Source organism: Electrona antarctica (assembly GCF_951216825.1).
Source record: "Electrona antarctica genome assembly, chromosome: 6".
NCBI lineage: Eukaryota > Metazoa > Chordata > Actinopteri > Myctophiformes > Myctophidae > Electrona > Electrona antarctica.
In genome coordinates this window covers 11,644,261-11,660,002 of record NC_136811.1, presented here as the reverse complement: position 1 = coordinate 11,660,002, position 15,742 = coordinate 11,644,261, and the positions used below count along the sequence as shown (strand labels likewise).

At 42.7% G+C, this 15,742-nt stretch overlaps 1 protein-coding gene across 2 annotated transcripts; it reads right to left on the bottom strand.

The window, feature by feature from the left end:
• Positions 1 to 3,592: 3,592 nt before the first annotated feature.
• dbpb (D site albumin promoter binding protein b) lies at positions 3,593 to 15,242 on the bottom strand. Of its 2 annotated transcripts, none has more exons than XM_079504342.1 (5): positions 14,648 to 15,242; positions 14,059 to 14,366; positions 11,703 to 12,113; positions 7,286 to 7,566; positions 3,593 to 6,311 (listed from the first exon to the last, which is right to left on the bottom strand). In XM_079504342.1, exons 2-5 carry the CDS (start codon positions 14,234 to 14,236, stop codon positions 6,096 to 6,098), a joined length of 1,086 nt encoding a protein of 361 aa, XP_079360468.1. In that variant the 5' UTR covers positions 14,237 to 14,366; positions 14,648 to 15,242; the 3' UTR covers positions 3,593 to 6,095. The 2 variants fall into 2 exon arrangements, with proteins under 2 accessions (XP_079360468.1, XP_079360469.1); XM_079504343.1 differs by having other exon boundaries at positions 7,298 to 7,566.
• Positions 15,243 to 15,742: the final 500 nt, after the last annotated feature.

Sequence of the window (15,742 nt, the reverse complement as noted above, 5' to 3'; positions counted from 1 at the left end):
ATCATACTCATAGTTTTAGGTGATAAGATGACCACCAAAAACTACAACATGACGTCACGCCACGCCACGGTGATAAGTGACTCACTGCTCACCCCCCAAACACATCTCTCTGTTTTTACTAACCACCGTTTCCTAAAACTGGAGTACAAATAGGCCTTAAATGTCTCAATGCTTGCTTATATATGAAAGCCTATAGCATCCCTATTCTGGTCATGTCATAGGCATGATTCAGCAAAACTAGAAGATACGCAAAGCGTCGCATTGTGACACATTATGAGTTTGTAGATCAGATATTATTAATTGAAGACATTGTGTAGAGAGAAAAAGTACAGACAAAGTATACTGTAAGGTTTAAGTGGTTAATGTTTTATATAAAGCACATCAAATTGCCTTGTTGTTGGAAAGTGCTAATGCCTTGCCTGTTGCTTTGGATTGTTGCCTGCATGGTTCTGGGTGAATGTAGTCAAAAACTCAAAATAAGAACAACAGTCAAAATCATTTGGCATGAACTCACAAACACACCAAACAAAAATGACATTACATCCTTGTGTAAGAATTTTTGGACTGTTTTGCCCATTCTAAGAATGTGCGCGATGTGAGGCCACAGACAAAACATGCAATCTCAGGAGTCACAGAAAGCCTGCATAAGAAATTGGCTAATTGTTTATAATCTAAATGGGCCAGAGGTTAGAGAATTTACCTTTTACCCGCTTTCTTTTTTTTTATATAATATTTATCCCACGATTTTGTAACCCATTTTTCACCCCTGTGTCAATTATCTAATGTGATCCTGGCCTCTACACACCCTCCGCCAACCTTGTCCCCATATATGGGGGACATGGGGAGAGCAACGGACTTGAACTCATGCTTCCTTCATGCCTGAGTGTCCAAGTTGCTCCTTTACACCTGACAGGGGGGAGTTTCCCTGGTTGGACGTAGCGCGTGGAAGGAACACGTTATTCCAACCAGTTCCTTTCCCCTCCATCAGGTGCCCCGGCTGGCCAGGGGGAGGCAATTTAGAGACCAGGATTACAGCATGTTTTTTGTGTACCTACCTACCCTAGGGGACACGGGGAGAACATGCAAACTCCACACAGAAGGGCCCTTTCGCCAACCCCGCCTCGGGTATGGGCACTGATGACGCGGAGGAGGAGACACGCCGCCAGCGCCCACAGTGTCCCGAGCAGGAATCGAACCCAGGGCCAGGACCTTCTAGCTGTGAGGCGACAGCACTACCAACTGTGCCACCGTGCCCCCTTTTTTACCCGCTTTCAACCAATATTTTGGGTATATCGTTAAAGCCAAAGAAAGTTTTTTCCAGAACAAGAAATTCAAATAGCAGATCTATAAGCGCGTTGTGAGCTTGTAGATCAGATCATTTCTCTGCAAATGTGCTCATCTACAAGCTCTAGATCAGGGGTTTTCTATGTTTTTCAACATTGTGTTGAATGTTTTCGGCCATAGCATAGCCACTTGCCCAAATGTGATGACATCACATTATTTTGTGAAGACGGCTATGGCTGTTTTTAGCCCAAGGAGTGTTTTTCGTGTAAAACAAATGTTTGCAATTGATTCCGAATCATGAAGTAGCATGTGAAACATTGTCACATGCTACTTAAAGCATAATTACATTTTTTGCCTTATATAGGTTTTCAATGGTACCCCAAAGTTCAACCCCTTGAATTTACTGTGATCCAAATTGTAGCCTATATAATAATGCATTTTTAATAGACCCTAAGGATCATAAAAAACCTTGAAAGATTACTATTGCAATTTATTTTGGGTCAAATCTTAGATTGACTGGCCTAAATAGGCATTCACTACTGGGTGCCTAAACGTCTGGGTTTCTGAGGCTACCAGGAGTAAGCACGTGACGTAGTGCTGACCTCTAGGGGGCTCCATGGGACAATTACTCCACATTTGCCCCACGTTGTCTTGTGCTGTTTTTGTTTGTAAGTTGGAAATTGTATGAATAGCCTATTCTGTACATCTCTGCTACACTACACTGCCCCAACACATGGCACTCAGTCAGTTTACTATAGCCTAGTGGTTCCCAAAGTGGGGTCCGGGGACCCCCATGGGTCCTTGGGGGAGTTCCAGGGGGTACCCAGCTAAATGATAGATTGGAACTACTCACTTTAAATGAACAGTTTAGTTAAATTAACATTGATTTTAAAATATAAATTGGGGGAGGTCCTTGAAATTAAACTGGTTGAGAATCACTGCTAGAGCCGTAAAAATCTTCTCTTATGGGGGTCCCTGGCATGTCTTTTCAAATGGGGGTCCGCGGGAGAATTAGTGTCAATTTGGGGGTCCTGCTATAGCCTACATTTGCATTTTGCACTGACCGACCACAATATGGAAATACGTTCCCTTTGACTATTTGTTCATGAATCATGATGCATTTTGGTCGATAACTAAGAATGTAAATCTTATACCCACACGAGTAGCTTCTGAGGGAAATTCTCTATTTATATCTTGGTCACAAAATCACGTTTTTGTTCAGTGCAAATATGTATGAAGCTATACCTACAGTCTGGTAGTTTCTTGCATTCTGCATCTCTCCAAAACATAATCCTACTATCCTCCATACTACAAAATAAGGAAAACTCTGTCCGTTGACCATTCGAAGGCAGATGATTCTTCCCTAATTTAAACTGTGTACATGAGCATTGCTGTGACTCTCGCTCTGTGACTCGTGCTGCATGTGGAGCCAGAGAACTTTACTCAGGGTTAATTGATCAGCAGCAGGTGTTTTGAATTGCCTAAGTGCCTGAGTGCTCTCATCTTTATGCAGTAGCCTATAGCATGCTGTACCATTACTACTAGTACTACCATCAGCTGACTTGGAGATTTGTACTCGTATATGGCCTTTTATTTATTTATTTTGCATATTTCTACTTTAAATGTGCATTTATTGAACTTGGGTGATTTTCTGGATGATTAAACCCCACCATGTTCCATGGCTCAGTCTCAGAGTTATTTAGTTCAGAGAAAGATTCAATAAAGTCACAAAGCTTCTATCCAGTACAGTGTGTTTTTTGTTTTGTTTTATTAAAGGTTCCAGAGAAGTTTCACCTCATAAACAAGGGAAATGAGCCTTCTCTGTTCGTGCCCCAACAAATTGCAATGCCCCCCGAGAGCATCCGACAAGCGGATACTACATCCTTCAAATCTCATCTAAAAACACATCTGTGTAGAAAAGCATTCCCCCTCCTGTCGCACTGACCTTTTGCATCAATTTTGTCTGTTGAATTTTATTGTATTAATGTTGTCTGTTAGATTTTGTTGTTTTTATGTTGCATCCTTGTTAGACATCTTGTTGTATTGTAGATAATCTATGCATCCATTTTAATAATGTTTTGCTTCCCTTGCTTTTTTTTTACTGTGTAGATTTGCTGTGCAGCACTTTGTGACCTTGTCTAGAAAGGTGCTATAGGCCTATAAATAATAATACTAATATTATTATTATTATTATTATTATGAGCCCGCCCAAGTATGAACTGGAAATGATGGCATTCTGATTCCATTAGGCTGCACTGAAAGCTATTTAAACAACAAACATTTCAGAAGAAAACAAGTAAGCAGTGAATAAAGAGCGATCTTTTTATTTTTATTTTTTCAGGGAAAGATCTCCATTATAACATCCACAATCACCAGCACGAAGCAGGCCGGGCACCATGGACACACTACTGACGCAGCAGGATAGAAGAAGTTCAATTAGAGCCACTAATAAAAGAGTCACCACCAACCAACCACATCTTGTGAGGGGAGATTAGGTATTGAACGACCTGCTCGGGGGAGAGACGGCCCCAAAAGTTCACTGATCCATGGGTGAAAATGGGGGTTAGAATAAACCCAACAGGGAACTACTGAAGAACAGTGTGCGCACAAATCCCATGCACAACAGAGAACGGTAAAAAAACAAAAGAAATAGGTTTGTAATGACAGGTAAATCAAGTCTGTATGACCTTCTTGTGAAAGGTATCGGAAAAGTCTGAATGAGAATCTGTGGTCAACGTAGAGGCCAAGAAAGGTGTCTTTTGAGCGGAACATGAGCTTATAGTTTGGTGTGTATACAGAGTCCATAGGAGCACCGAGGTCCAACGTGTGGAGGCATTGACGTGCCGGGAACGCATTCAGCGCGTCATGGATGTTCAGATTTCAGTTCCAGGGGTCTCTCAGCGATGTGAGTCTCTCTGAGGAACAATCTCGAGATCGAGAAGGTGTTTCACGATGCAAAACAGATCCATGATGTCCATCCAAATGAAGAAAATCATTCAATAGTACAGAACAGCGATAATAAGAGGGATAACAATCATCATAATCAGAACATTAATAATAATAATAATAATAGTAGTTAATGGTAGCTATTCAACGTGGTCATTAAGGGGATTTAAAAAAAACAAAAAGCACTCTGTCACTGGATTGGCCAGGTCATTGCCGCCCTCTGGGAAAATAACAAGTAGTGTACCATGTCATTGTGGAGATTCTGAGGGGCACACGGACAAACTCAGACAGACAGTAAACAGTTAGGGCCGCAGTACTGACAGAAGAAAACGGAAAAGTATCAACAAGCTCTGCGGCAAACCGACAATCAGAAATTTTGGCTTTTTATTCGTCCCAGAAATCTGAGAAATTAACACGCACATTCCGATCAATGGGAGCAGTGAAGCCCATCTCCTGAAATTCATATACAAATAGGCATCCACACACTCATTCAACGCGCGACTCCCCCACCCGTCCCGTCACCCCCATGGGGAGTTAATGGACTTTTCTATTTCCTCCTTTTGTACATTGTTGCTTACTGAAAATCTGAATGAGCTTTGAGTCATGTCAGGTAAGGTAAGGTATTGTTTGAAAGCTACAGACGAATACAGAAGACAATGAAACGTAGTAGGTCAAGAGGGCCTGTTACCTGGGGAGTCACAAACACGGCTCGCCAGCTATAGTAGGATATTATACAACAGGGGTGGAGTAGAATAACCCGGTAGGAACCCAGTGAGAGGCAGAGAGAGAGAGAGCGATGTAAGTAACCATCTCATAAAATCCAACAAATCCTGGACAGATTCTCTTGTGGCGTTTATCTCATGATAAACGGTGGGTCTGAGATTTAAGTGAATCAAATATAGTGAGTTTGTTCTCCTCACGTGGGAATGTGAAGTAGGATCTTTTTACAGAACAAAATACTGGAAATGGTCAACACTGTCTGCCCATTTCTCACACCCTTATATTCTCTCTCTCTCTCTCTCTCTCTCTCTCTCTCTGTCTCGGCATGCCTGTTTCCCCAGTGACAGAAACCAAGAACCAATAAAAATGTAAGTGCTAGAGTAAAATCCACAAAAAAAAAGAAATGTCGAACTATACAATTTTGAGATAATTTTTGCTCTCTATATATTTTACAATTGAAACCTTTTTCTCCCAGCCCAAGTCCCTGATCCTGCGTCCTGTAAAGCTATTCTAATGTCTTTGACTCCAACTGGATTTCCGCCACCTGACTCATCTATGTTGTAAAGAAATCTTAGCGTCATTCCATCTCTCTCTCCTATCTCTCTCTCTCTCATATAGAAAATATACAAAAATTAATCTCCAAATTTGTTCTCTCTCTATTAAATTTTTGTTTTCACTTCAATATTATAAAAATATACAATTCTCCGATAGCAAAACCCTTTAAAAGTCATCACGCCTTCTCAGCCTATCCTGATTATCACTCGTCCCGGTCCAGTCGAACATTTTAGGGACCGCTCGAAACTACGAAAAAACAAGACACCTGAGCTTTGAGATATATATATATATATATACTGTATACTGTATATGTGTGTATGTATATATATATACAGTATATATATATATATATTATATATATATACACACACACACACACACATACCACCCTATATATCTCCCAATACATTCATCATCATCATCATCATCGTCACATCATCATCATAAACATTATAGCCGCCCACCAGAGTTGCCCCATCCTACTGTCCGGCACTCTAAGAAACAAGTGTCCTTTTTTTTAAGAGTTCAAAACAAAAACGAGAATCCAGCTTTTTTTTGTTTTTCAAAGCGCTTTTCCTCGTCCCTTTCCATCACTGGTCGGCGAGGCGGTTCTCGTATTTGCTGAGGATGTTGCGGCAGCAGCTGAGCTCCTTCCTCATCTCGGCCACCTCCTGCCGCAGCGCCTGGTTCTCCCGCTCCAGGTAGGCGGCGCGCACCGAGATCTGGTTCTCCTTGAGGCGCCGGGCGTCCCGCGACCGCTTGGCCGCCTCGTTGTTTTTACACCGCCGCGACCAATACTTGTCGTCCTGATCCAGAGAGAGAGAAGAAGGGACATGGCAGAGTAAATCTTTTGATATATACAGCTCTATTACACGATATTAAACAGGCTAGGTTCATTGTCACTGTCTCTATGCATTTTCTGTATGCGTTTACCTTGCTTAATGTAAATCTAGATAAGAGCGTCTATTTGTTGGCAGAAGAATTGGCGGTGCTTTGTAATCTGTTTACTGTAAGTCGACTTCCTCGATAAAAAACAATGACAGGAGCATAAAGGTAGAGGGCGGACAGATTGCTATCTTTGAGCGAGGAGACGGGTGACATGTGAGCCGTCATATTCATAATAGGCCTTAGAGGAAACGCTCAAGAGTGAAAGGAGGAGCAATTATTAGGAAGGGGGAAATAAATGCATGAAAGGTGCAGGTGTCACACCGATACGCTGAAGTCAGCGTGTATTTTTCCGCGATTCCCGCCCTGAGATGTAGTGGAGGAAACGTATAAAGTATCAAGTACCTCAAGTTTGTACTTAGGATTACAGTACTTGGTTACTTTCCACCTCTGGTAGTCTGCTACGGTACTTTTAGAGGTGACATTGTTCTCCTTACGGCCCTGGGGGGGCTTTTAGCCCACCCCGTCTCATCTGAACAAATTACATCCTCCTCCCCGGCTCTATCATTTCATTAGTCCGTGGTCATCACATCACTTTAACGCGTCGGTCGTTTTGCCGAATAAGGGGAAACTAAAGTTTAGCTAAACGGATTATATCAGCATCTTGTTAATGGCACTCATCAAAATGGAGTTAACCTCTCTCACTCTACCTGGTAATTCATTATTTTTCTGGCCAGTGGTGACATGTTTCTGCTTCTGGTCCGACTGAATTAAATGTAGACTGTCTGACATATTCATGTGTGATACTATCACCATTTAACAATTAAAAACATTTAATGTAGAAACAAAGATCAACTGCTAAGTGTAGGGCAGAAGTGAAAGAAAATGTATTTACATGTATAAGTACCTTCAAATCCTCCGGCACCAGCATCTTGCGGGCCTTCTTGATCATGGGCTGCGGTTTGAGCTCGTCGTCGCTGAAGCGGTGCCTCCTGGGGTCGAAGTTGTCCTGGCCAGGGATGCTGGACAGGGCCATGTCTGTGGGGTCCATCTCGAACATGCCCTCGTCAGACCCGCTGTCGCCCGCTGGCGTCATCATTGGCGGACAGGACGAAGAGGAGGAGGAGGAGGGGGACGGCGAATTGCACGAGTCGTTCAAACTGCTCCCTTGGCTCCCTGGAGGTGCAGAGAAGACGGAGAAAACAATACTTTGAGATGTGTTGTATTGAGTGTTTGAGGAATGTCAAAAAATGGAGGGTTTGATGCTTAGCATTTGTGGTAGACTGAATAATGGTCAATATGTCAGTCTTCAATGGAACAATCACTTTAGCACTGTTCAAGTGCCCTTGAGCAAGACACTGGACCTGCTCTCTATCAATGCACACCAGATAGACAGTGGACAAGACAGTATGCTGAAAAACTGCTGAAGTACTGCATCCTAGCCACCAGATGACAGCAGAGAGCTACGCTCTGTCTGCACAAATACAAAGGCTATTCCTGATCCTCTGAAGAGGCAGGCCATTTTCCAACCTTACACTCCATGGTAGTACAGTGTGTCTGAGGGGACTATGTTTCACTAAAATGTAGGAATACACTCTGAAGATATAATAGAGGTTGCTGTAGCCCAGCATATGTTAAGATAGTTAGCAACTTGGAGAAATTTGTGATTTGTAACACTAATCTAATGAGAAATATATACTTTTTATGATAAAAATATAGCAGGTAACTTGGCAAAAACATATTTGACATAAAACTAAAACCCAGTTTACTGCCGTGTCCATTTACTTTGAGAGATACTGAATGATGAATTACGTCTGACAATGACAATTTATTTTTGGCAAGGAAGTCTGTTTTCGTGTTTCGACATATTATACCCTGTCTCCAAGGTGTGCTGGGAACTGGGAGGGTTTACTTTGCACGATAGGGAATAAAGACCCAAAACAATAACATAATATCAAAAATATTTCCTGGTATGCTGACATACGAGCCGACTGTCACACACCCTCTTGCATCTGTCAATACATAATATACGCTTTGGGTATCAACATGTCATAAACTAGTAGGCCACCTCATATACAGTATCCTGAAACTGAAAAGCCTCTGGAGAAATCTATGAGGGGAAATATGTTATGTAAGAGGTACAAAACCCCTCCCCGGGAAAACCAGTTCTTTAAAGTTTGCATTGTGTAATGTTTTTCACATGGGCCTGCCCTGCGCGAGGGTTCCATTCGAGACACACTCAACGCAATCAGTCGATATGTGTTGTTGTCAAAGGTACGCTTCTCTCTGTACTTTTGTTTTATGACTTAAACCATAGTAGACCTGGGTTCATGTGGATAATTCATATTGTCAAATTCCCCTTCGTGACACTGTGCTCTGCTCTGCTGCACAGGCTGACAGATGTGGTGAAACACCTCGACATACCCTCCCTCGCAGCTGCCACTATCTACCTGCTTCCTACTGTGGCGGGTTTCCAGTGCAAGATGGGGGGGGGGGTATATAGGGTTCAATGATTAATCAGCATAATTCAATTTAGTAGGTAGGAGGTATATCATGTACAACCTCCAATACAGTATATTTTGTTTGTGTGTACTGTATACATGTGCTATTTAAAACTTTACTACCAAAATGTGACTTGTTTGTGTGTTTGTGTTCCATATTATAAAATGAAAAGTCATGTGCCGGGCCGGGTGAACATATGAAGGAATTGCAAGATGTCTGTGTGGGTTGTTTAGATATCATGCGATGAACGTTGTGCTTAATTAACTAGCTCATCTTTACAGTAATGTTATGGGTTTTATCCACTTCAGTCTCCAGATGCAGCGCAAATCAGAAGATCAACATAAATACAATGATATGGTCCCACTTGTTCAAAGTGTGCGGGCGGACCATATTGTTTTATTTAAATTAAAAGTATTGCTAAATCAAATCATTGAAAAATGTATCAATATATTAATCGAATCGAATCGAATATGCAGCCCTCATTGAAAGCCAGCACTGTGTTACCATAATTCCATAAGTCTCAGTAGGTTTAACCACTTATGGTCTATACAAGTATACTTTGCCATAACGCCATTAAGACAAGCACACAACTTGTAGATCGCCATTCGACGGATGGAACGATAGATCGATGTTTTAAATTTGTTTTGAACATTTTCGCATTCGAATAACATGCTGCCTAAAAATAGAGCTACTAAGTCAAGGTGAAAGTGGTGAAGTGGGGCCAGTATACATGCTACAACGCCCCACCCTATATACCCTATAAGGGTCGTACCACTTACAGCTTGGCGCTCTACTCCTGTTGGACTGGAATACAGACGCATACATAGACGCATATGGAAAACAGGATCAACAGACTTGTCAACAGGGAATACGTTGTGGTGGCTGAATATGGTAAGAAAGCTGAGAGAAGCATGGGAGGGGGGGGGGGGGGGGGCTGTCATGACATTAACCACCTTAACCCTGACTTCACTATTTTGGGCAGGTCATTATAGGCAAAAGTTCTCCAAAATTGCCTAGTCCTATATGCTTCATTTACTCTGTCATATGCCAGTGTCGTGCAGCAATCTATGCGATCTGCAAGCTCACAATGCAACTGAAGATTGGCTATTTTTCTATTCACCGTATGATGAGGTTTATAGAGCTTAAGTGGTGAAATAAAGTCAAGATGTTTCATCTCAGTGGGACCAGCTGGCTAAATAACGGTTTAAGAAAACAGAACTCATTGATATTCTAATGCTAGATAGCACAAACTACAATGCCCAAACGCAATTGACACTGAAAGATACAATGTTGTCTGCTCCAGGACTGTGAATTCCTTATTGCCAGAGGCTTTTCACATCTCCTAAACGCCTATGTCCACTTTACAACTGATAAGCCTGTTATACAATGAAATTACAAATAAACGTGTACACACATGTACACATTAACTTTAATATGAAAGCATTATCATCCAAATGTGTAGTATTCAACCTTTGTCATGCAATAAAAGCATGACTGCCTAAATATATCCTTTAAAATCTTAACTTTGATGTAAGGGCTTTATGGCAGAGCAAGCCGGCCGGTGTTGATATTGCATATCTCATTCTTTTATCTATATCAATGTACGGGATCTCACCATAGGCCAGTTGGACATTCCATTTTAACTCCAGTACCAACAACAGCACAGCCACTCTCTTCCTCTTTCCCTCCCTCCCTCCTTCTCTCTTGGTCCCTCCCACCACATCCCTGCTGGCTCCGCCTATAGTTCCCCCTCTCTCTAGTACTCAGCCTCTGCACGTGTAGCGACGCGTGCACATGTCCGTAGCGTGTGAGGTGGGGAGAGAGATTTAAAGACACGCAATCACAAAACACTCAGACACACTCCTCTTCCCCTCTTGCTTTTGAACTGTTGGACCTGACTGCACACCGACAGCTGGCACGGCATGAACGTTTTGCTTTGTTGTCGTCAATAGATTGCACGAGAAAACACAAAAAAACTAACTTCTTTGTTGAAGGTTTGAGGTTGACTCAAAAAGCTAAAAACTCTATTCTGCACGACTCTCTCGCTGTTTGCTATAATTTACCCCACCCCTCTCCTTCTTTGGCTCTTTCATTGTTTTTTTGCAGCTTCATTGGTTCAGTCCTCCACCCCTCTCCCTACCAGCCATACAGCCCCCCTGAGAAAAGTTGATCTTTTAAGTTCGCACTCTTGCTACTTCAAAAAGTGAATTCCAGTCATTGTTAACCATTCTGTTCCTGCATGCTCTCTGACTTGTCGTGTTGACTTTATGTTCAGGGGCTGCATGACTTTGTCTACTCTCTGCAGGACAGAAAAGTGCTTGGTCACTACGGCGTTTTAGCATGAACCCAAAGGCGAATGTGAGAGTGCTGAATCACTAACCTATAGGGAACGTGTGTGTCGTGCGCGTGCGTTTGTTTGTTTGTTTTGGGGGTTGGGTGGCATTCAAAGAACAACAGATCACCTAGCGTTCCTATTCTGGGCAAAAATATGCAAACGTTCAGCGAAAATAGGTGAATAGCAGATTTACATTAACTTTTCTTTCCGGCTTGGTTTCCGGAAATGACCATGGTGAGCTAAAGAGCATGCGTGCCACTAGTAACCCAAGCCTTCCAGTTCTAGGACTCTCCTGTCCCTCTGCCCAGTTAACTTCAGTGTGGGAGAGATTTGTTTTATTTATTTCTGCAGTTGGCGGTCACGTGAGCAGCTAAAGGCCTCAGTGTTTCCCTCAAGGACACTTCGATAGCGCCAAGGGCTGACCGAAGTTGGGGGGGGGGGGGGGGACGGACTGAGGTAAGTGGGGAAAACTCACCGCCATGCAGACAGTCAATGGCTCCTCCCAGCATGCTCTGGGGCGGCTGTGCCACCTCCAAACCAATGAGCGAGTGCGGCGAGGAGGAACCGGAGGACGACGACGGCGAAGAGCACGACGGAGGGGACGACGGCGGGCACTGGGAGCTCTGGTTGGGCATGGCCGACTGCGTGCTCTGCGAGGGGATCTGGGCCGTGCTGGAGCTGTTTTGGTGCTGGACGGCGTTTTGGTGGCCGTTTTGGTTGCCCATGCCGTTGTCGGTGAGGAACTCCTCTAAGTCCATGTACTGCAGCTGGAACAGGCCGCCGTCCGCCGGCAGGCTGCGGTCCCACAGCAGGGGCCCCAGGAACTGGTTGAAGCCAGGCCCGTTGTTGTTGCCGCTGCTCCTCATGGAGTCGTCATCGTCTTTGTCTGGCGGACGGAGAAAGAGGAAGGTGAAGGAGATGAAGGAGGTGTTAAGAGTTGGCCTCTGACGGCCAACAACACCTAGCAGTGTAGAAACGTAACAACAAAGTTTGAGTTTCCCAAATCTAGCTCCACAGTTAAGGGTGACACCGTAGAAGCAGACAGAATGTACCATTCAAGTCTGGTAGTGCGGTGTGCATGCTATACCTCCAAAAAATAAACACTTTTGGGAAGAATTGTGGAGGTTTATGTAAACTAGTGGCCAATGTTGACAGTGGACAATAACATGTAGTCTTAACACTACTTGTTATCACCCGTAGCAGCTCCTCAAATTCAAATTGCCAAGTGACTAAATAAATTGGATATCATATTCAATCATAAACTCTGCTGTGAGCTCTTTTTTTCTTTCTCCTCCCTTCCTCTCATGCACAAACACATAGGAGTGTGTGCACGTGCACACGCACAGATAGGAGCAGATGGTAGCTGTTGTTTTGCAGCAGTGTTAGGCAGGAGCTGACATACATTTGTTGTTATATCATATAAACAAGATATTGGAATGTCAAATTATATTATATTATATTATATTATATTATATTATATTATATTATATTATATTATATTATATTATATTATATTATATTATATTATATTATATAAAACCAACCTTATTTCAGTTTATCCCTATTTTGGGAATGTCGTTATAGGGCGAAAATGTTTCCAATATGTTCAAATATAGCCGATCCGCAAGTTCACAGGAGAGCTATTTTCACGCAAAACACCTTTGTTCAACAAAGTATAAAATAGGGCTTGGAGTCAATGTCTCCGTGGTAGAAGTTAGGAACAAACACAGCACGAATTCACTGCATCACTCTAATCTGGATTGGAATTTCAACTGTAGGAATATAATCCAGATGAATATGAGTCAGCGGAGTAGGGTTCATGGCGGAGTCAACAACCAAAACGCTAATGCTCAGGAGGATATCGGTGATGGGGACATGGCTCTGCGAGATTTAAAATGGAATGTTCTATGTTGTCATCATAATAACATATAGGATGACAAAGCATAACAGTAAACATAATACACATCCAGCGTAAACGTAAAACTACAATCCGGGAGTTATTGTAATGAATGAACGATTTTAACTAATCTGAATGCTACAGTGTTAATACAATGTTACTATAGCCCATCTGCGGTGATTGGAGGTGGTCTCCGGCCCTGCTCTTGCATTGAGAAACGTATACCCTGGTGTTCGGGTATAGTAGGACACCTACTGGCTGAGGCTGACAATGTCAATAAAGTTATTTGAAGCGGATGATGCTCTGGATTGGACCTTGTTGCAATTACCTCTCTCTGACTGGAGAGGGAGACAGACAAGCTATACAGAATGTATAGCTTTACATTGTACATACAGTGCTGTCAATTCAGAAGAGTCCCAACAACGTGACATGACAGGATGTGTCAGATTAAAAACACTGCACCTGCCTTCCCTTTACGATGAAGACAGCAGCTGTCAAAACTATCCAAATTAACTTTTGTTGTGTATGATAAGAGTATGTTATTACAATATATTTAACACAACTGTGGCGGTTGTTGCAGTTCTATTGAGAAATGTTACTGCCTGGTGGTCGGGTAGGACCACTACTGGTTGACAAGTGGTATTGCATGAAGGTTAAAACATAATTTATCACAGACTTTCCGTTATAGCTCAACAGTCTAAAATGTGTCACTCGATTTTGTATCCCGGGACATTGTTGCAGCATTAAGCCATGTTGTTAAAAAAATTAAAATAGCTAAAATAGCAGATGTATATGCTGAGTACATCTGAGCTTGTATATCTGAGAATCAAGATTATTAAATTTTTTTATGTGTTTGACAATTTTCACCTAGTGTCACCTCTGAGCTGACATCTAAGGTTGTCATCGTTTAAAAGGTAAAGGTGTCAATTCTCACCTTTCACATCGCCGGAGGTTTTCAACCGCTGGTGGTCTCCCTTCATCGGGTGCTGCAGGAGTGATTTGAGACCCGTCATGGAGGTGACCGAGCCGGGCTGGGTGCACGTCCCCCCAAACTGGGGGCTGGCCCCTGACGGGAGGTCGGGGGTCAGAAGCTGAGAGAGCTGCCTGGACATCCTGGACCGGATGGAGGTGGAAGAGGGCAGGGTGGTCGGGGCCTTTGGGGCCGGGGGGGAGGTCAGTAGACTCTGCTCCAAGGAGTAGGGGAGGTGGGCCGAGGGGTCAACACAAACTGGCCCAAGAACCCTATATCAAAAACACAAAGTTATGTTGAATGAGTGAAAAGCAATGGACAGAGCGAAGAGAGCAGAATGGGGAATGTGTGTGTGTGTGTGTGTGTGTGTGTGTGTGTGTGTGTGTGTGTGTGTGTGTGTGTAAAGAGAAAGAGAGAAGCTGCCTGTGCAGTTGGTATTCTATGCAGCCTGCTGTTGTAACTGACAAACAGAATAAACAAAGCAAACGGATAATAATGTAGATTTATAGAAAATTAAGGTATAACATTAAGCAGGATAATGAGCAACTTTTACCTTTGAACTTGTAGACAGTTTAGTTTGATCGGTGCCACGCAGAAGTCATTTCAAAGAAAGTATTCCACTGAAGTTAGGGCGTGCAGAATGTTAATTCCTTTCCCTTTTGAATGGAACAAGACGTTTATCTTCGGCGAACCAGCGTGCCAAAAGTCAGACAATCTGCCCAGGGACACTGTCTTAAATAATATTAGTGATAATAAAATATTAATAATAATAATAACAGAAACTCCTTCGCTGCTGGAGCTCAGTTGCAAATTGCAATGTCTCCAAAGTTATATATCAACATCCAAGGTCTGTCAACCATTCAATACGGCGCACGAAAGGAGGAAAAAAATACTTGCACAAAAAAAAGCGAGGAATGCAACGTCCTCCTACGAATGAGGAAAAAAACTGTTAAACGTGCAAGAAGAGGAAGGCTAGAAGCCAGCAGCAACAACAACAAGAACGCAAACAAAAACGCAGTGAGCGAGGAAAAAGAAAAGGCTGCGTCTCTCTTGAGTCGGACTGGTCAGATGACAAGTTGATTTGCTTTCTCCCTTCTGTCCTGTGGTTCTTTAGGAAGAGGCGGAGGGGGGAGGCAGCTTTCTCTCTCTCTCTCTCTCTCTTTCTCTCTCTCTCTCTCTTTCTCTGTCTCTCTGACTGTACTTTTCTGCTCTCTCTCTTGCGTACAGTCACGGGCACGGGCTCGGGTCTATGTTGCCAGATTTTGCGACTGAAATAAGCGACCATGCAGTTCTATGAAAACAAGCCCAAAAGAAGATACTCTACAGATGAGCGTTTAAAAAAAAAGAAAAGAAAAATAAATAAATAAAATCCTCCGCTATTTGAAAATAACTATTTATTTCCACAGAAATCTTATCTTATTCTGGCTATATTAAACAATAATAATAAAACACAAATCTGGTATGGAGGATTGGGGGTCCACCATGGCACAAAACATTTTTCAGATGGGGGTCCGTGTGGACAAATACATGGGGGTCCTTGGCTTGACTTGACATGGAAATGTTTGGGGGAATCACTGGTTTAAACAACATTAGGAAACAAGCCTAAATAAGCTAATAACTACACTTTAGAAACAAACAACAAAAATAA

What these genes read in the sequence shown, in the direction of transcription:
- dbpb (XM_079504342.1), bottom strand. Translation starts at nt 14,236, where the DNA reads ATGTCCAGGCAGCTCTCTCAGCTTCTGACCCCCGACCTCCCGTCAGGG. An exon ending in AACCTCCGGCGATGTGAAAG is followed by an intron (nt 12,114 to 14,058) that starts GTGAGAATTGAC and finishes TCCGTCCGCCAG; the next exon opens with ACAAAGACGATGACGACTCC. An exon ending in ATTTGAAGGTACTTATACAT is followed by an intron (nt 6,312 to 7,285) that starts GTAAATACATTT and finishes TCTCTGGATCAG; the next exon opens with GACGACAAGTATTGGTCGCG.